We start from the raw sequence: 21,104 nt of genomic DNA, 5'->3' as shown, positions 1-21,104 counted from the left end.
CACTATTTAATAATTTAATAGTTAGTTTAGTAAGAAGTATATTATAAGTTAAGATGGACCAACCTATTTCTTTAAGAATTATGAATTTCATTTTTACGGTGACACGTGGCTACAAAATAATGTTGTAATGTTTCTCAATTGATATACAAGAAATTGTTGGTGTTTACATCAGTCTTACTCTTATCTTAGCTGATAAACCAATCAACTGAGACCAATTCAGCTTATTATTTTAGAAGACAGTTATACATGTATTAACCATTTGCTTCAGATTTGTTTACTCCATTTAGAAAAGCGGTTGTGTTAACTGGTTACTCCTCTTTGGACAAATAAAAATAACAAAGATAAATCAAGTTTAATTTTCATCAGGATTTAGCCCTAAGAAAAAATAACAAGATTTATCTTTACTCATTTTTAATCACTTTTACTTACGTTTTCAGCTAAGCCTGTAAAATTGTCGAAATGATCAAAGTAAACTTTGAACAGGTCCCACCCACTCTTAAATGATACGAAGACTATACAATTCATGAGACTGACTTGCTTTAATTTACCAATCTACAACGTACGTATTTATACAAGTCTTTAAGTCGGTATAAACTTTTCTTTACATTATAAGGGCATGATTATTGGTGGGACTAATTTCTAAGTCCTTAGATTAGTTTAATATTATTTTGATGTTAAGAGAAAAAGTTAAGGACAATGCTAAAAGTTAGGATTATTGGTAGGACTTTTAGATATCTCTTAGTTAATAAAGTATACATTTTTAATAAGTAATGACATTTTAAAGATAAATTTAAAATAAAACATTTAACATTAAAATATAAAACATGAGGAAATTACAAACTTGAAAAAAAAAGAAGGAAAAAAAATTAAAAACATTAAAAAAAAAACAAAATAACATTTTATTGAATTCATAGAAACTTAAAAATTCTAGATATTCGGAAAATGTCCAAAATTAGCCCATATATTTTCAATCAAATCTTCTTTTAATTGTTGATGGCCTTGTGTATTCCGAACTTCTGCTCGACGTCTCATTGTAGTACCGAGATTTGTAGTCCGTTTGACTACAAAAGTAGGATCCACATCTTCTCCTTGTTGAAATTCTGAAGCGTTAGTGTATGAATCTCGTTCATCTTCGACAATCATATTATGGAGTATGATACATGCTCTCATAATATTTCCTATTTTGTTTTTATCCCATAAATTAGATGGATTTCTAACAACCGCGAATCTAGCTTGGAGGACTCCGAAGGCACGCTCAACATCTTTTCGGACGGCTTCTTGGTGTTTAGCAAATAAACAATGTTTTGGACCTTGTGGGAGTCAGATAGATTGAATAAAAGTAGCCCATTTCGGATAAATACCATCGGTGAGATAGTAAGCCAAATGGTACTCCCTTCCGTTGACATGGTAATTGACTTCCGGAGCGTTTCCGTTAATTATTTCATCAAAAACAGGTGATCGATCAAGAATATTAAGATCGTTCATAGTACCTGGAGCTCCAAAAAACGCGTGTCATATCCAGAGGTCGTACAAAACTACCGCCTCCAACACAATTGTGGGTTTTCCGGTTCCTCGTGAATACATTCCTTTCCAAGCGGCTGGGCAATTCTTCCACTCCCAATGCATACAGTCGATGCTTCCAACCATTCCTGGAAATCCACGTTGTTCTCCAATATATAGTAGTCTTTCCAGATCCTCCGGTGTTGGACGTCTTAGGTATTGATCGCCAAACAAGTGGATTATTCCGGCGGTAAAATGGTGCAAACATTTTCTAGCTGTTGTTTCACCCAGTCGGACATATTCGTCAACGGTATCAGCCCCACCACCATACGCCAATTGACGAATTGCTGCGGTACATTTTTGGAGCGGAGATAGACTAGACCGTCCGGCTGCATCTTCTCTTGGTTTAAAATACTCAAATTCTTCGGAGAGACGATGCACAATACCCAAGAACAATGACTTGTTCATTCGAAACCGTCTCCGGAATATATTGTGCGGGAATGTTGGAGTTTCGCTAAAATAATCATTCCAAAGCTTCTTGTGCCCGTCTTCTCGGTTTCTCTCAATAAAAATACGTTTTTTCGCTCTTTTGGTTCGGGTATAATATCTGGAATTTCTAAGAATTCCTCAAACATAGATTCGAATTCAGCGTCATCATCTTTGTGGTAGTGATAATGGGAAGATGATGCCATTGTGAAAGAAAAAAAAACAAAGGTTTTGAATGAGATAAGTAGAGAGGAGAAGTATGTTTTTAACGAGAGGTGGATATATATAATTGTGAAGTTGGTTTCTCTTATTTATAGGAAAAAGAAGATCATACTCTTTGATTGTTTCTTGTTAGTCTTGTGACCCTTTACTACAACTTGTGACCCTTTAACTTTATTTCTTGTCACAATACAAGTACTCCTGTGACACACACAGATTCACGAGCACACTTGACAATACAAGTCACTCACGAGCACACTTAAGTTTTGGTGTTATATTCAATCACAAGACCGTCACTTACGAGCAAAAGATATTCACGTAAGTACAAATAGTTCCAATAGTCATAAAACATTATAGGTTAGATCAATGATCAATTCATTAAAAACATAAGTCATTACACAGATTACATAAACATGATCAATGATCCATTCCTCATAAACATATTACATAAAGATGAGGAAAATACCTATTACAATAATGACAATGGCCATAACCGCAACAAAGTAATCAAAGCTAGACCTTGATTTATTCTTTGCCAACTCAAACACAAGGTTCTCTAGCCTAACCAGCTTCTGCTCAGTCTCGTAGTCACTCAAGAAGTTCAGAGAATCTACCTTTTCGGCTAACTGAAGTGTGTGTCTATCCCTGGCTCTCATCTCCTCCATTACAGCCTCATCCCACCATTTCCAAACATGGCACTCTCCATCATCAACGTTAGAACATGTGTAGTATCTTCTACCTGGATCGGTTCTACTCTGCGATGTAGCTAGCTGGGGTTGACTACCATAGTAGCATGTCTGTGGAAAACCGAATTCAACCTCAGGCTGCGGAGGATACAGAATCTCCTCACCGTTCACGTAACTTAGCTCTGCCTGGTCTTGACGAATCAGCGCTTCAATTTTGCTGTCACTGTCTGCCTCATCACGAGCAAACTCCTCATATTGGGAAGGTTGGGTGTAGCTGTAGTCAAGACCCATGTTTGATGAAACCTGTAAAAAATAACAAGGGTAATATTAGAGAGTTAATTAATAAAGAAGCACATTCATTTTAATAAACCAACGACCAAGTTCAACAACCACGAAGCACATACATTCATAGCATAACCAACATAAAGATAGAAGTACATTATAAACATAGATGATCTTGTTCTTGCGACATTAAAAACATAGAGGAACTCGTAACCAAAATAGTACATTAAAACATAGAAAGCTAGGCATAAATTAAAGACACTTAAGGAGGTTGTTTATGCGAGACTAGAAAGCTAAAAGTACTCGGCTAGTAGCTTGTTTTTGGCAACTTCTTCTGCCTTACTGAGGGGTTCTTTTCTGGCAAGTAAAATGTCTAGTATGGCAAGCTTGGAGAGTTTTTCTTTCCTCGCGAGCTCCGCCTGCCTCATTTCCCAAACGCTTGTATAATCAGCAACCGACTTCTCCTGACCATTACTCCTTTTAGCTTTTGCAGGCTTGACACCTTCAGGCCGGAGCTCATGGTCAGTAACACTTGTGGAAGACAGTTGGGGACCTGGTTCACCGCTTTTCCTCTTTGAATTTCCAGAACCTTTAGTGGTGTTGAGGCTAAGCCATTTCTGTTCATGCCTCAACACACACCAAGCATGCTCAAGTGTAAATTTTGATTCCTGATCAGAGTAGAAGATGTCATGGGCCACCTTCATAACATCGTTATCATTTTGACCACTACTAATTTGCCTCTCTGCAGCCGCATATGCACCACAAAACTTGTTAGTTTGATCATTGATCTTGTGCCACCTCTGCTTATAATGGAGATGTTCGCTACTTTCACAACCATCTCTTCGAAGTAGTGCCGCTAAGAAATAATCTCCTACTCGTTGCCAAAACGTCCCAGACTTTTGGTTATTGCCGACTATAGCATCCTTAGATGTGTTTAACCAGGCACTGATTAGAAGCTCGTCATCCGCTGGGGTCCATTTGTGTCTCTTCCCACGCTCTACGGGTATGTCTGTAGGTGGAGTTGGAGCCTCACGTTGTTTAGAACTGAATTGAGGGATTTCTGAAGATCCACCATGAAAACTCTCATAAGGAGAGTTTTCATGGAGAACACTTTCCTGTTGATTCTGAAGAAGGCCCATATAACCAGAGGACTGGCTATACGGATTCATAGCAGTAAGAAGAGAGAAGGGACCCGAGAAGAGAAGAGAAAGAAGATGATGGTAAAAAAATTATCTCCTAGAAGCTCGGTTTAATAGGTGAAACTGTAATTAACACAACATAATGACCTAACTACCAAAGTACATCTCAGTTATTACACATTACACAACCAACTTTGCAAGTGCATTAAGTAACCGTTAATGATGACATTTACATAATAGACTTGGTCTCAATCAAACTAGCCTTTCATTTCAGACATGGCAAACTAGCAATAAAGGTATACAAACTAGCATAGTTCATTAGCCTTTCATTTCAAACAGCACAAACTAGCAATAAAGGTATACAAACTAGCATAGTTCATTACAGAAACAAGAGTCCAAGTCTAGACGATTTGGTTGCAAACAAACTAGAGAGTTATTTCAAACTATTCAAACTAGATTACCATCATGTCATTATACGAACAAGATTACTTTGAGAGCTGAAGAGAAAGTCAATTACCTTCAACTTTGGGCGAGATGATTGTTCTTCTTAGAGTTGTTTCCTTTTCCGGTAATTGCAGACGAACCACACCTAACAAAACACTCAGAATCAAACGGAAAAAAAAATTCAGTTTCATCAAATTAGTATTGATTTCCGAAACACATGTTCAATACTTTCATCAAATAAGCACACTCTCTCACACTCTCACAGACTAGAAAGCCAATTATAGATTTTTGAAATCCCTAAATCTACAACGCGATGCAATTCCTAATACATGCAAAGACTCGATACAGAGGAGGAACACCTACCCTCTTCAACTTCGAATCGATGAATACGCTGTTGAGTCGAGAGAGAACCGCTGTTGAGTCGAGATAGAACCGTCGAGAGTCGAGAGAGAACCGTCGAATGTCGAGAGAGAACCGTCGAGAGATCGAGAGGCGAACCGCCGAGAGTCGAGAGACCACCGTCGAGAGATCGAGAGGAGAACCGCCGAGAGATCGGGAGAGAAGAGGAGAGATCGTCGAGAGATCTGGAGAGAATAGGAGAGATCGAGAGAGAAGAGGAAAGTGTTCCCAAATCGATTTTGCCCTACTCTTTTTTTTTCGGCCATTCGCGACATGGCACATGTCTCCTTAGGACGCCACCGAAAAACTCTTAACTAAGGCCGTCCCAGTTTTAATTGCATGTTTTTCATTTATTTATAATCCTATTAATGCTAAGATATTCTAAGTGGGACGCCGATAATCATGGCCTAAACTTTTCTTCTAAGACTTATCTATAAGATACGAACTTATCCCCGATAGATTGAATTCAATCTTAATTAGATGCCTCTTTTTGTACATATATACAAAACAAACCAAAGAGACTCAAGTTTATTGGACTGAAATATTCATAACTTTTTTGCCTATGTAATAGTTTTGATCTATGAACAGATAATGTTTAAACATCGCAGTAAAGTTGGTTTGAAAATAGAAAACAGTATTCTGAAACATAACGTTCTAAATTTAATCATACTCCTTATAACAATCAGTCTCGTGGACTCCAAACTGGTTCTGGAGAGCATCGACCCTAACCCTTCACCTGTGAACTCTTAACTCTCTCCAGATAGATTATTAATGCGTTTGGTGTTCATCGAACCTAGGACCTCACCTTTTAACAACTCTCCCACAAGATAAATTGTCACCAATTAATCTGCAACTCAATTGGTGACAACTTATCTTGTGAGAGAGTTGTTAAAACGTGAGTTTTTGGGTCGGAAGAACGCCGAGCGCACAAATAACTTACATGAGGGAAGTTTAGGATTCCCAGGTGAGAAGTTAAAGTCGGTGCTTTGCAGAACCAGACTGGAGTCCACGAAAGATGGTTACAATAAAAGTCGAGTTCGAAGAAGGCCAAGCGCACCAACAACCTACTTAAAGAGTCAGCGAGGGCTCACAAACGAGGGATTGGGATCGATGTTCTGCAGAACCAGCCTGGAACCTACATGATCACGAGATGTTACACTTCTACTATTTCGCTTTGTATAGTAGTTACAACTTACAAGTGTGGACTAGAAGCTATATAAAAATATACATTCCAAGTTTTCAAACTTACGATATGAATCATTAGACATTCAAACAAGCATGCGTTCAACAAGAGTGTATCAAATGAAGAAAGGGTGCATGTGAATATGTGATTGGACAAAGACACATCCCACGTGGCAGCTATAGTAAAATTAGACTTTTGACTTTATTCGTATATCTAGAATTGGGTGTTCGGGTACCTATTCGGGTCCGGATCAGGTATTTAAAATTTTTGGGTATTTTGTTATAGAAGTATAGAATTCATTCGGATATTTCTACTTCGGATCGGGTCCATGTATTTTATGTCCGGGTTCTGATATTTCGAATCGAGTTTGGATATTTAGATTTTGAAGAAAAAAATGTATTCATTATTTAAGTTTTTTTTTGTATTTAAAATATATTTTTAACTTAACTGGTTTTCTAATTTTTAATAGATTAAACTATTAATAAGTTTGGAGATAAAGCTATCAAAATATAAAGACACTAATTTAGTTATTGTTTTGAGATTTTGGATATAATTTTGTTAATGCAAGAAACAAGAGCTTGATATATATTTTAAGTGAGTAGCAAATAATTTTGCAAATAATTATATGTATATAATTTGATTTTAAGCAATGTGCAGCATTAATATAAATTATTTTAAATAAAACGAGAAAAGTAAAGTAGAAATATAGGGTTAAGTATATATATGTTTGGTTATCTTTGGATATTCATTCGAGTTTGGATATTAACCGTTCGGATTCGAATATCTAATCTCTTATAATTCAAACCCGTTCTAGTATTTTATTACTTGATTCAGATTTTGGTTTTTGTTTTTCCTGTTGGATTCAGATACGGATTTGGATATCGGATAAAATGCTCAGTCCTACGTTTATTTGTCTTAAATATGAGAAGCCCAAGATCCAGTGCCGGCAATTGCCAATGCATTTGACAAAATGCTCCCGTCTTTCAAACAAACAAATAATGTTTTGTCAAAATCTTCAAGAAACGGCTTTATAGGGACCACATCTTGACCCGACACGAGATCCAATCCTTGAAGCCTGAAACAAAAGTAAATGGGCTTTATATGGCCCTTATAGTTACATATGACGTAATCAATCTGTATTCGACCACAGGTGAGTTTTCTTGGCAATCCTCTATACACGTGCAGCTAAGTTTTTTTTTTTTTGGGATTAATTCGGAATATACTGCGTTTGCGGAATAGCTGAGACTAATCTCTAAAAACAGATGTAAGCTACAAATGAATATTTTCTTCAGATATTCAAATAAGGTCTAAAACACAATTTCATATTTGGGTGATTACACATATTTAATATCCCGAAGTTGATTCGAATCCGGATCGTTTACATTTCCAAAAGCTACTTACCACTGCCACTAAACCATCCATGTTTGATTACGTGCATTTCTTATACTGTCCAGCGAGTCTAGTAGACTTAAATAAGGAATGCTAAGCTTTTACTCTCTGATCCGGTTGAGAGAACGGAAAGAGCCTAGCCTAGCCTCCATACCATGACTTGGTCATACGTTATATATAATGTAAAAGGCTAAAAGCTTCTCTCTCTAGTCAGCAATATGAAATCAATATGTTTGAATACGTGTTTCTCTACTACTTTTATTTCATATATAAACTTCTTAGAATGGTTCACCAAAACACGCTTTGTTTACATAAAAGGGTTAAAAGACAATACGTGCTCTCCATAAAAACATCTAAAAATGGAATCGAGTGGAGAAAAACACGGGACTAAATTACGGACAGATCTCCCACTTTCTAAATATTCCCTCTCTCCCCCCTTACACGATCGAGTTAGTAGGCAACAACTATATAACTTCTAAATAAAATAAACTAGCAAAATGAAAAAAAAAAGAAAGAAAGAAATAGCTGACAGATTAATAAACAGAATGTAGGAGATGAATTAAGCACTAATGAATTGGCATCAATTTTCAAGCTCACCACCAACTCATTTGACATCGAATAATAACAAAATTAAACATGTTCTAGACGTTTAATTTTCTTTCTTTTTTTCAGCAAATAGTCATATATCCTTTTCATTCCCATAGTTAAAACCTAAAATCGTAAATGACACATATATATATATTAAATTTATGACACCATTACAAAACACGAAACGGAAGATTCTTCCGTTCCTAATTACCGTCCGACCAAGAAAAGCCTAATCACATCTGTCTCTCTCCCTCTTCTGTTCTTCATTTTTAAGAGATGAGATATTTCTCTTCTCATCGCCATTGATCTCTGTTTTCTAAAATCTTTCTGAATCTAGAACTTGTTTCTTTCGGAGGAAGAGGGTATTCAGATTCTCAGGCCGGTTCTTAAGATGGGGGAGAACGCGGCGCAGAGAAGATCCGGTTGTGGTTTATTGAGCGTAATGTTCGGTAGACGTAACTTGTGGTCCAAGAAACCTACTCCAACCGACAACGGTAGCCAGAAAAGCACATCTACGGCTGCGACCGCCACCAGCAACATTCAGTTCACTAAATCTCCCGGAAACGACTTAAAGAAGCCTCACCATGACGTCAAGGTTTCCGTAGAGACGATCCAGAACAACAAGATCCAGAATCAGAATCAGAGATCGGTCGTGCCATCAAAACCCTCTTCTAACCAATACCCTAATAACCATCAACTAGGGACTTACGAGAACCAACAACGGAGTAGTTACAACAACAATAGTAGTAGCGTTGATCCATACCGAGGAGGACAGAGGAAAGTGCCGAGAGAGGCCATTGGTTTATCTGGTGAGCTTGAAAGCATGATCACCGATCATCAGAAGTCAAGAGGAGCCAACGGTTTGGTTCGTGCATCTTCTAGCAATGTGATGTTATATGGCAACCTTGGCAATCTGAACCAGTCCGGACCAGCAACGACCCTAGGTTACGGTAATGTTAATTCCGGTGGAGGATATGTTGCGACGAGGACGAATGTGGCTGCTCCCGCAACGGTGACAACAAAGAGCCAAGATCAATCAGGGTCTTTGTGTAGAGCAATCTCAACGAGAATGGATCCAGAGACGTTGAAGATAATGGGGAATGAAGATTACAAGAATGGGAACTTCGCTGAGGCTTTAGCTTTGTATGATGCAGCCATTGCCATTGATCCTAACAAAGCTGCGTACCGTAGCAACAAGAGCGCGGCTTTGACTGCACTTGGGAGGATTCTCGACGCGGTTTTCGAATGCAGAGAAGCTATCAGAATCGAACCTCATTACCATAGAGCACATCATCGGTTGGGTAACTTGTACCTCAGGTAATCTAAAACCCTCAACAAATCAAAACATTTTAAAAAAATAAATTAAAACGTTTTGAAATATCTCATAATTTTTAAAAGGTTAGGAGAAGTGGAGAAATCTATATATCATTTCAAGCATTCGGGTCCAGAGGCTGATCCGGAAGACATAGTAAAGGCGAAAGCTGTTCAGACACATCTCAATAAGTGCACAGAAGCTAAGAGGCTACGTGATTGGAATGGTCTGATCACAGAGACAACAAACACAATCTCTTCAGGAGCTGATGCAGCTCCACAGGTATACGCATTGCAAGCCGAAGCATTGTTGAAGACACATAGACATCAAGAAGCCGATGATGCTTTGTCCAAATGTCCGGTTTTCGATGTGGAAACCAGCACAAGGTACTACGGACCGGTCGGTTATGCAGGTTTCTTGGTTGTCCGTGCTCAGGTTCACTTGGCTTCTGGCAGGTTTGTTTTATTCTTGGTTTATTATATATTAGGGTTACATAATAGTCTGAAATTTGAATATTCTTGTCTTATTACTTTATAGCTCTTTGGTTATTTTGTTTTAGCCTGGTATTGAGTGTGTGTAACCAGATCAATTTTGAATATACTGATTTAATATCACAAATATAGTTCTAAATCCATATTTTATTTCACAATTTATGTGCTAACCCATGTTGACTGTTTGTTACTAATATACGTGTCTTCAGTTTGAAAACTCTAGTTTAATATTTGACTTGCATCAGATTTGACGAAGCTGTGGAAGCGATCCAACGCGCCGGCCAGCTGGATGGGAATAACCGTGAGGTGGCCATGGTTTCACGGAGAGCTCAAGCGGTGACTGAAGCTCGGTTCAGAGGAAACGAGTTGTTTAAAGATGGACGGTTCGAAGAGGCGTGTGCTGCTTATGGTGAGGGACTAGACCATGATCCACGGAACTCTGTTTTGCTCTGTAATCGTGCAGCTTGTCGGTCGAAGTTAGGTCAGTTCGAAAAATCTGTTGATGATTGCACGGCAGCAATCTCTGTCCGGCCAGGCTACCGTAAAGCTCGCCTTAGAAGAGTTGATTGTAACACTAAGGTAAAAAAAAACAATGGAGTTCATTTCAAAAGAATAATAAAATATTTTATTGTAATTTTAAATTTGTTTGTGGTGGTGCAGATGCGAAAGTGGGAGTTAGTGGTGGCAGACTATGAGATATTGAAAAAAGAGACTCCTGAGGATGAGGAAGTGACCAGAGGATTATCAGAGGCACAACAACAACTCATGAAACGTCGTGGCCAAGACTCTTGAGAGTAATTTCTGTGGGTAAAATATGGAACGAGAGAAAAATACACTTCCGGAAAATTAAATGTTTGATTATTTTTTTGAGCCGGCAAGTGACACCTAAATGACAATCTTGTGATTCTTTAAACTTTTAAATTTTTCTTTTTTTGGGTGATCAAATGTTGTATAGAAAATGAGATTGTGGTGATGCTGTATCTAGCTTTTAAACACACAACTTGTCCATGGTATATCAAAAACTTACATTCTCGGGTCATTATCTATCCAAAACAAATTATGTAGCTGTAGACTTAGGGGTGTTAATGAAGATTAGCAATGATGAAGCATCATGATATTGTCATAGAAGAGAGATATTATAATGCTAACAACACTATGTTAGATGTTTCTGTTTTGTTAAATGCGTCCCAGTTCGAACCCGCAGATATAAGAACCACAACGATCTACAAGCCACGGCCAGTTCATTTGTGAAAACTCAAAAGTCAAAACTGCTTTTCATGACGTGAGCTGAACGCGTTGGCGTAATGCTTTAACATTTTGTAATCACTCAGATGTCAAGCATTGTAAAGTTGTAATACAATAACGCCTTTGCTTTCATTTTCTTTCAGAACAGAAATACACACACACGAAATCTCAATCACACTAAAATATATATGATCACATCATCTTTCATTGACCTCCCTCCCCCCAAATGAATATATATGATAGAAAAATACATTCACAGCTTCACATCGTGGGAACAACGACTCTCAGATTCTTGACAAAGTCCGAACAATGATTCCTAATTGCCAACAGCTCATACAGCGAAACATCACGAGTCAACCACTACTCCATTGTGAGCTTCTCATACTCTCCTGAGAACAACGTTTAAAAGAATATGTGTTCCTGTATCCATTTGGGTTCGGTTCGGATGTATTTGAATTTCAGTTTTTCAAGATTAAAGATTTAAGTTCCATTCAGTTTTATTTATAAATTTCCATTTGGATTTGGATATCAATTTAATTTATGTAAAAAATAAAAATTTAAATATACCTTAAAATTTTCAAAATCCAAAATGAAAATAATATACATGAAATTTTAATAATGTTTAGAAAGTTATATGGAGTTTAGAAAGTTAGCTAGTTTGATTTCTGATAACTAATTTTTATCTGCTTGCTGGTGGTGCGTTTGAGGACCAGACCCAAGAGAAGTCGAGCTGTATGTGGAAGAGATAAATGACTCTGATGCAGTTAGGTCATGAGGATTATACCGAGTTCATAGTGTCAAAGATCAAATCTTTGACGTCGGTTGATGCTGAGTTGTTGCCAAGGGATATACAAAGACGTTCAGAAATGGAAGTTTTAGCATATTGATTCAGGACGTGACCGGGGTTTTATGTGATACTAGAAGTATTCTTTATGGTTAAGAATGTGAGGAAAACTATATAGTGAGCACTTACTAGACAGTCTTACCACTTCAATGGTAGACGACGTGTTCTACGTGTTGCAGAGCTGTCTGAGACTTTAAACATTAGTTCTGTCATCTGTGATTGATGTATTAAGCAATGCAGTTAGCTTGTTGGCCAATGATTACCATGAAGCGTTGCAACAGACGCTTATAGAGCCAAATCTTGGTGCTAGGTTGTTGTTTAGGTGGTATCGGTGTGGAAAACACTGGAACTGAGATTGCAATTTCTTTGAACAATATGGATGCGAGCCGGGAGTACATTCTTAAACTAAAACACGAGATGCAGGAGCAGTGTACTGAGGTTAGTACTCATACTTCTAATACTTGGTGATTTATTTACCTAGGCAACTTTTTTGCTAGAACTGATTTGTACCCGAATGCCAGTGCCTAGTTCGAAAGATAAAAATTATTGATATACTCCCTCTGTATCATTTTAAGAGGTGTTTAAGTTTTTTGCACAAATATTAAGAAAATACAAACTTTAATGTAATTAATTTTGGTAACATAAAATAACATTAAATAAAACTAATTCAACCAATAAGAAAAAGATGCGGTATTTTATAATTGGTCAAAAATTTCAAATGATATTAAATTTTACTTAGAATTGTGAGAATATCACATATTTTGAAACAAAATCAAAATCTTTAAACACCAGTTAAACTGATACGGAGGGAGTATTGATACTTTATGTGGATATCCCGGTGATATAGCCAGCCATAGCTCGTTGGGTTTAATGAATTATTCTCCCTACCCGAGAGATCTCTTTTTTATAGTTAACTAGATCTTATTGTTTTTAAATCATACTCTCTTTATTCTTAAAAGATCCATATTCTATATTTTTCACATATTTTAATAAAATATATTAAATTTGCATAACTTTTTGTGTTTATTTTTTTCAATAACTTTAAACTAATAAAAAATCAATTAGTACAATTAATTTTGTTGAAGTTTGTAATTAATTAATAAAATATTTATTGAAAAAATAAAAAATAGATTTCTTTGAAATAAATTTTTTACTTTTAGGAACGGAAAGAATACTTATTTTATCATAGTACAATGTAAAATGTCAACTGGGGTTATAACCCATACCATAATTTGGGTTTTGTTATGGGCCTTGCGTGCTTATTGTTCATCGTAGCAAAATTAATGAAATCAACTCCCATAATGTTAAGGTCTTTTTTCTTTTTTCCTCCTAGATTTGATAAAAAAAAGTATCAATAAATGTAGCATATGTGATATGCCTTTGTCAACGTATATGCTCCTTGTGATTTGAAGTTACAGTATGCTCTTGAGCCTTAAGATATTATTTGATTAACAGAAAACAGTAGTTTATCTTCTAAACGAGTTTCTTATTTCGAAACTCGGAGCATAAAATTTTAAGTTACTATTATCATATATTCTCACATTCCAACTGAAACCAAGTTGGGTGTGTGACCCACCAAATTAGACGGTTCAGATTAAATTATTCTAAGAGTTCCAATGCACATCACATTTGATTAATTATATTCGAATACTTCCTTTTAGTCTTTTTATTTGTAGAAAAAAACTACAAAGAGGTTATTTGTGAACCGTTGATGATTCCATCAAATCAGAATCTGATATCGTTTAAAGTATGCTGACACCCACTTGTAACTCATGCTTAATATGCCCTGACCTCAAATATAGTGGTTGAAAACTTGTTATGATCTTGATTACGGGTTCTACTTTGACTCTTGGTACGTCGGGTTTTCTTTTATTTAAAGATGGTTCGCTACTTAAAGGTAGAAAACAAACGATTGTCAATTAAGCATGCACGTCATTGCCAATTTATAGGTCAACTCAAGTGTTTTACTCTCATAAATATTAGACGTCGGAATCTTGTGCAAAATCACAAACTACACATATGTTAAGTGTATGGAAACATGACATCAAATGGCTCATCATTCATATTTTCACTAAGCGTAGTTCTGTTAATCGGAGTTGAATATTAGTCATCATTTTGATTGTATAGGTAATCTTCTCCTAATTTTCTTGGAATTTTTTTGATTAAAAAAAATTATATGCATACTTTTCAAACACTTTTGCAAACCATGCGGATTTGGGTGTTGTAATGGTAGATATTTCCTCTTCAATTTTAATATTATCACCTTATTTCTGGTAGGAGATATCTTCCCGTTTTTTCAACAATAAACTCCAAATATTCTTGATTTTAATTTTAATAACTCTTTCTGTCTATTTAACATAATTTCATTTTCGTCTTCATCGATCTGATTTGTTTAATGTTACAGCTGACATATTCAATTTAATAAGGTTCTTCAAAGATATGGAAGCTCAGACTTAAGAGATTTAAACCATGATTAACTTCAATTTCTTAACTGGAGTTATAAGCTTTAGTTAAGAGACGGTTTTTAGTTTTTTTTTAGATTTTAACTAAGAAAAGCTAAGAATCATCTCTTAAATAAGAGATATAAGAGCCGTCTTTTATACGAAAAGTGTAAAAAAAAATTAAATCATAAGTTAAGAACCCCGGTTAAGAAACATGGGTTAATCAGCTCTGAGGCACCTCGTCACGATAAGTCGATAACAAAAAGCATATTACTATAATTGTCTTTTTGTTGTATAGAGATAAAACGGAGAAGACAAAAGCAAATGACAATATATTAATTTATAAGATAAGGCGATATATTATAATTTTATCGTTAATGCAATGTACCAATTTGATCACTGCGCTCTGATTCTTATCATCACTAATTAATTATAATAAGTAACCGATAAATTTATATGCTCAATAAGGATTAGTTATCGACTTGAATAAAAAGAACAAAAGACAAATGTCTATATATACCACTACTGATATATATATATATATATATATATATATATATATATATATATATATATATATATATAATAATTGATTATTTCGTATTTATGCACATTAAATAAATAAATAATAATAATTTATTTAAAATAATAGTACTTATTATCTAAAATTTTTGTGTATCAATTATTTAGTCAGTTTAGTTATCATTTGAATATATTAAATTATATCTATTTTTCGAATTAAACTATTCTTTTGTTGAAATAGCTTAGATTTTTGATTAGTTTTATTAGTTTCATTTAATACTGATTTATAGTCTTAGATTACCAAATATCATTTAGTAAAATTATGCATAATTTGATATAGTTTATTTTGAAAAATAAACTAAAGTGCAATCGATTAAGAGTTATACTAAATGAAATAATATTTTTTTTGAAAATTCATGTACATGTATAAATTTTACAAAATAACTCATTTATATGCTTTAAGTTGTTTTATATTTATATGTATAAAAATCAATAAAATATTTTATAGATAATTATATATTGCCATTCTTGTTAAACTTTGATTTTGAGTATAAGAATATGAATTAGTTCGATTAATATTGTGATTATATTAACATACGTCTATTCATCCAAATTGAACTATAATCATTTTCAGTTATATTTAGAATAAAAGCATATTAAACTATTTAGAATAAATATTTTTTTTTTGAAAAAGAGAATAAATATATATTACTTATTATATTTCTAATTATAATAAAATATTTTGGTAAAAATATGTTGTTTGAAATTATGTTTTGAAAAAGATATTTTAAAATAAATTATCTGAATATTTTAAGACAAGTTACTAATATTTTTGTTTTTATATCTCCTTGTTCTGGATATAACCTTATATATATTAATCATATGGATCATTAAATTAGTATACAGTTTTTGCTTTAGTTATAAACCATCCCTTTGTATTTATTTTTTTTCTCATGCACCTGTAGATCAATGGGTTTTTTTTGTTAACCTAAAATAATTAAATAAAGTTAAAAGTCATCCCACTAGTACTATTAAAAAAGATCTACTAAAAACAAGAGTCTAGAGCAAATGGCATGAAAAAAAAAACAAATCATATAATGACAAGAGCATCCTACTTTTTTTTCTCTTTTAGCAGTGTATGTGTGGGCCGACAATAAGTGTGGCAACTCATTTTCCATCTTCTTTTTCCATTTTCGTACAATCTTTTAATTATATATAACTCCTGAATTAATAAAAGGGAAAAAATAGCATTTCACAAAAGGAATTTAATTATTAAAAATTGGTAGATTATGCATCAAATTAAGTATTACTGTTTGTATTAATTAATTTATGTGATGGATTTATACACTAATTCATCACTGTTATTTTGATTTGAGATAAAATTCTAAAAAATTATTATGTTATGGGCCTGTGGGCCTGGAAGTAACTGAGTCACAAAGACGTAGCAAAGCCGTAGGGGTGATAAAGTGGGCCCATATCCACGACCGAAAGTATGTTGAAAGGAGCGATACCGTTAGGCTTTGGCAGTTTTTTCCGTTTACCTGTCTATTTACTCTTGTCTTTGTTCATCATCTTTTATTTACTTCACAAATCGCGAGTATTCCGAATAAATCTGGAGGTATATATACGCACGTCGAAAGTAAAATATAGTTCAAAAGAGAGTTAAATCATACAATAATATGAATATAATTCCTTATATTCCATGTTTTTTCCTCCTCATTCTTATTCCACGTGGTGATAGGGAACTGTTATGGTCCAAGAATAATTATACATTTCTTTTTTTTAACGACTTCAATTCATAAATGAAAAACCCCAGGGGGAGAGTGAGAATACATTTCAAAAAAAAATATATATATATATATATATATATATATTTTTTCATTTCAAAATATATTAAATTTTTATCGACATTAATATCAAGTTTTTTTCATTCATTGTGAAGTCTGTTAGGATTATATATACTGTAAGTGATTTTATTGGTGTGCATGTTTCCTATTTATCGATAACGTACACCGACCGATTCGATATAAAACTTGAAAATTTGTAGATACGTCGATGAAAAGTTACTTTCTAGTGTATAATAACTGTTATTATTCTTTAGTAGGTTTTTAAAAGTAATTAATTCAAAACATACTTTTATTAAATACAATTTCATAATTTTCTATAAATATCAGTTACAAAAAAAAAATTCCTATAAAAATTCTTTTATTGATTACATGAAAATGGAGGACTGAAACGTGTTAGCTCCGCAATGCTTCGACAGAAAAAGAAAAGATAGGAAATCGATGAGAAACACATCAAACAAACGACGTCGAATAAGCTTCTTTACATGTAATCACACTCTCATTTCTTACTTCACTACAACTCTTTACAGCTCATTTCTTCCACTTTCCTCTAATTTTCCTGAAATCATATCAATACTTGACAAAATATGCCAAAAACCTCATGTCATTTTACACACGTTGAATGTCCGCAACTGATACTGACCCTCTATTATTTCCACTAATTGTAAGCTTTCCATTCAACATATATGCTTTATACAATGAAATCTCTATAAATTAATAATGTTAGAAATATATCAAAATTATTTTTTTTTAATTTATAGAAATATTAATTTATTGAATCAAAAACTCAATTTGAGACTATAAATTATATTATTTATAGAGATTTTTAGTGTATATTAATTTATAGAGTATTAATTTAAAAATGTTATACTGTATATGTTCTAGAAAATTGTTTTGCACACTTCCGTAGAACAAATGTTTTACGCCATGTCTTCGGTATTAGTGCCGGCTGATCCCCTAGGAGGATTATTCGGCCGAAGACCTAATACACTTGTTTAATTGTTTTGCATTTTAATTTACCAAAAACAAGTTGATACTAGTTGATTCTTAACAATATGTACTACAATATCTCATTCTATTATGATTTAAAAATTTTGATTTAGAAAGTAATAATATTCTAATTTAAAACTACTTTCTTGATATCGACTCACTGGAATATTTTGTTTGGATTTTACGGCAATAGAACTTGGATATGAAATTTAAACAAACCAAAGTATCGTAATAACTGTGGATTTTATCTCAGTTATGAAAACAAGTTTATCAACAAAAAGCAATAAAGAATAAATTAGTTCATGATGTAGTTTAATAATCGATTTCTTTTACATTGTAAGTTTTTTTTTTTTAATCATGATTTGGTATTCCAAACGTTTTAAGTGAGAAAGTTCTTTGATAATTAAGCTCCGAAAATTAGTATGGGTCTCTCATTCCACCAAAATAAAAAGTTATCAGAACGAGAAAAGAAACCTAGATAGAAAGTGTTTAGCTTACTGATGAGGTCAATCGGGGGAGACCGAGCATGTGGACTTGGTGCGTGCACGTACGATGAATGCATGATTTACTATTCTTTTATTTTGCTTAATTGTTTATGGTTTACCTTTTTCCCTTCACCCCTTGTATGCACCGGAAAGAAAACTATTCAGCCGACCACTAGAGAGGGTCTGTGTTCAATAGGGACACGTACCGAAGTAGACCACACGTGTGTGTCGGTTTAGGATGAATGACAGATGCAGACGAGTCATATGTTCTGGACAGCGACCGACAAGCTCCTGACACGTTATGAACCTTTAATTTTAAATCTTTTCTGGTTCGGTCCGGTCCATGGCCGGCGATTTAGCCTGGCACTTCAATTGACTACAAGAAAAACGAACGTAACTATAATAATTGAGGCTTTTTTTTTTTTGAACACCCAGTAATAATTGAGGCTAATAGAATAAAAATATGGTCTTTCCGTAAAAAGCTGACAAAATATTAAATATAAATCCAGATGTCATCTACTGGCGCATTGTAGTAAATATATATTAAACTAAAACTCAAAATGAAATACTCTATTCGAATTGAACAGAGATAAAAATATACACAAGGGATCAACCTATATACTAAATGAAATTGTAAAATATCGGTGTTATAAAAGGACCTACTTTTAATAAAATTATTTTACAATTAGTAATAACAAATTATCGACTAGGAACAAACAATACATATAAATGTTCGGAATCGAGAATTTGTTTTGAACAATGGATTCATAAAAATGTATCATATGACTTTTTTTGTCAACTATCATATCACTAATTTCCGTAAAGACACTTTTTTATTTTGTAAATATATTATAAATATATTATTTAATAGTAAGTGATTACGTTTTTTCTTTTAATGTGAAGTAAGCAATTTTCTTTTTGATGAAACATCAGTTTAAGTGAAAGACTAAGTTTCAGGTCAAGAGAAGACTCGTAAACTTCGTGGAAGTGTGGATGTCATGCACGTGAAACTAAATAATTCACAATCTAACCTTTTTAGACATTAATTATATGTTGAATCTAATGTCCAATTTTTTTTTTTTTTTTTAAAAATATATATATATATATATGCTGAATCGTTGCAAAAAAAAAAAGATAATAAATCAGAGTTGAACTAAAAACACAATAAATCTTATTTAAGTGACAACAATCTAAGAAGATGATCAAAGGCGCTGATTCAGCCGACAAACACGGGCTTGCTTTCCAGTTTCTAACTTAAATAAAACTAGGTAATAGTCAGAAACCTCATATACTATATAAATAAATAATTTTACGTATTTGCAGCTTTATTCATTTATTATTACATATATGTAGTGTAGGCATAAGATGGAAAAGGAAGTATGAGCCATAATTAAAAAAAAAACTAACGGTGGACAGAGAGTCGAAAGAATCTGAATGTCTAGGATCGCCCGTGAAACTCATTTCTTCGACTATAGTAAGACGTCATTAATTGGATCGAATTGTTTGATATGGCAAAGTTTTTTAAGCATATAATTATGTATCTCTTTTCCCCCATTAACAGCTGCACCAGTTGAAACCTTGTAAGAAAACTAAGAAATTTTCTATGAATGTTAACGTGAAACAGAAACCAGAAGCTTTTATTATTAATATATATCATTCTAACTGAAATAAGTGATAAATATATGATTATTTTTATCACGTTCACATTAGGCTTAACTATAGTTTTCAACATACATCGAACCGGAAAACTGGAGGCACATGGCAGAACGAATAAGATCCTAACAGATCAAGAATATCATTTTAAATTTTTCTTTGGGTAGAAAAAAACTAATTCGTCAAGACTGGCCAGTGTCCATCTAGTATTTTCCCGAGGGTTTGAATGTTCTTGTTCTCATAAAGAATAATTTTCGGTCAACATTGTACAAGAACAAAAAAAACAAAAACAACAACCAACATTGTATAAGCAAATAATACGGAATCTATGAACCTATAAGAAGTTCATTTATTATGATTTTGGTGAATCGAATATGATACCAATTATATGATCTTGTGATTTGTGAACGAAGAGTTCAAATGCGAGTAGCTGATTTGATTGAACAAGAACCTTGTTATAAAAAAAAAAGTTTGATGAAGAATAGCTATGCTGAAAATTTTAACCGAGTTTTGGTAAGCTTTTATTTTATTTGTTTTCTTTTCACTTTTTGGTTTTCAAATTCAACGCTTCGTTTCTTGATCTAGTAGTTTGACTAATGGTTCATTAATATTTTTATAGTAATGTGTTTTGAGTTTTGAGTTTTAAAAAATACAAATTATATTATACGAATTAATAGAATTTTTAACAAAAGATCTTCAATATGATGCAAAAAGTACTGTCAATTGATCCTATATGACAGTTCGAAATGGTGTAGCATACATGAATTCTCTTAAAGCATATAGAATTATTAGCTGTAGATCGTCTGTAATATTTCTCATAATTTGTTATAACATAATTAGTTCAAGTAGTTGAAAAAATAATTCGGCAACTTTGTTGGAGAGATGGCACTATATGATTAAAAGTTAATCCCGCACCTAAAATGGTTATATATAACACATAAAAAAATCATCTTTCCTAAGAA

General features: G+C 33.6%; 3 protein-coding genes across 3 annotated transcripts; 1 reads left to right on the top strand and 2 right to left on the bottom strand.

Moving 5' to 3' along the window:
- Nucleotides 1-1,512: 1,512 nt before the first annotated feature.
- On the bottom strand, nt 1,513-1,968 carry LOC103874151. Its single transcript, XM_009152567.2, has one exon. It carries the CDS (start codon nt 1,966-1,968, stop codon nt 1,513-1,515), a length of 456 nt encoding a protein of 151 aa, XP_009150815.2.
- An 89-nt stretch (nt 1,969-2,057) lies between these two features.
- On the bottom strand, nt 2,058-8,134 carry LOC103874150 (glutathione S-transferase T3-like). The gene is made up of 2 exons (XM_033272313.1): nt 5,120-8,134; nt 2,058-4,901 (listed from the first exon to the last, which is right to left on the bottom strand). Exon 2 carries the CDS (start codon nt 4,340-4,342, stop codon nt 3,467-3,469), a length of 876 nt encoding a protein of 291 aa, XP_033128204.1. The 5' UTR covers nt 4,343-4,901; nt 5,120-8,134; the 3' UTR covers nt 2,058-3,466.
- Nucleotides 8,135-8,467: 333 nt separating this feature from the next.
- On the top strand, nt 8,468-19,643 carry LOC103873942 (inactive TPR repeat-containing thioredoxin TTL3). Its single transcript, XM_009152350.3, has 4 exons — nt 8,468-9,632; nt 9,714-10,082; nt 10,364-10,697; nt 10,779-19,643. Exons 1-4 carry the CDS (start codon nt 8,707-8,709, stop codon nt 10,908-10,910), a joined length of 1,761 nt encoding a protein of 586 aa, XP_009150598.1. The 5' UTR covers nt 8,468-8,706; the 3' UTR covers nt 10,911-19,643.
- Nucleotides 19,644-21,104: the final 1,461 nt, after the last annotated feature.

This window comes from Brassica rapa, chromosome A06 (genome assembly GCF_000309985.2).
Source record: "Brassica rapa cultivar Chiifu-401-42 chromosome A06, CAAS_Brap_v3.01, whole genome shotgun sequence".
In the NCBI taxonomy this organism is placed as follows: domain Eukaryota; kingdom Viridiplantae; phylum Streptophyta; class Magnoliopsida; order Brassicales; family Brassicaceae; genus Brassica; species Brassica rapa.
Note: the sequence above shows the minus strand (reverse complement) of the source record. Positions and strands in the feature narration are given on the sequence as shown.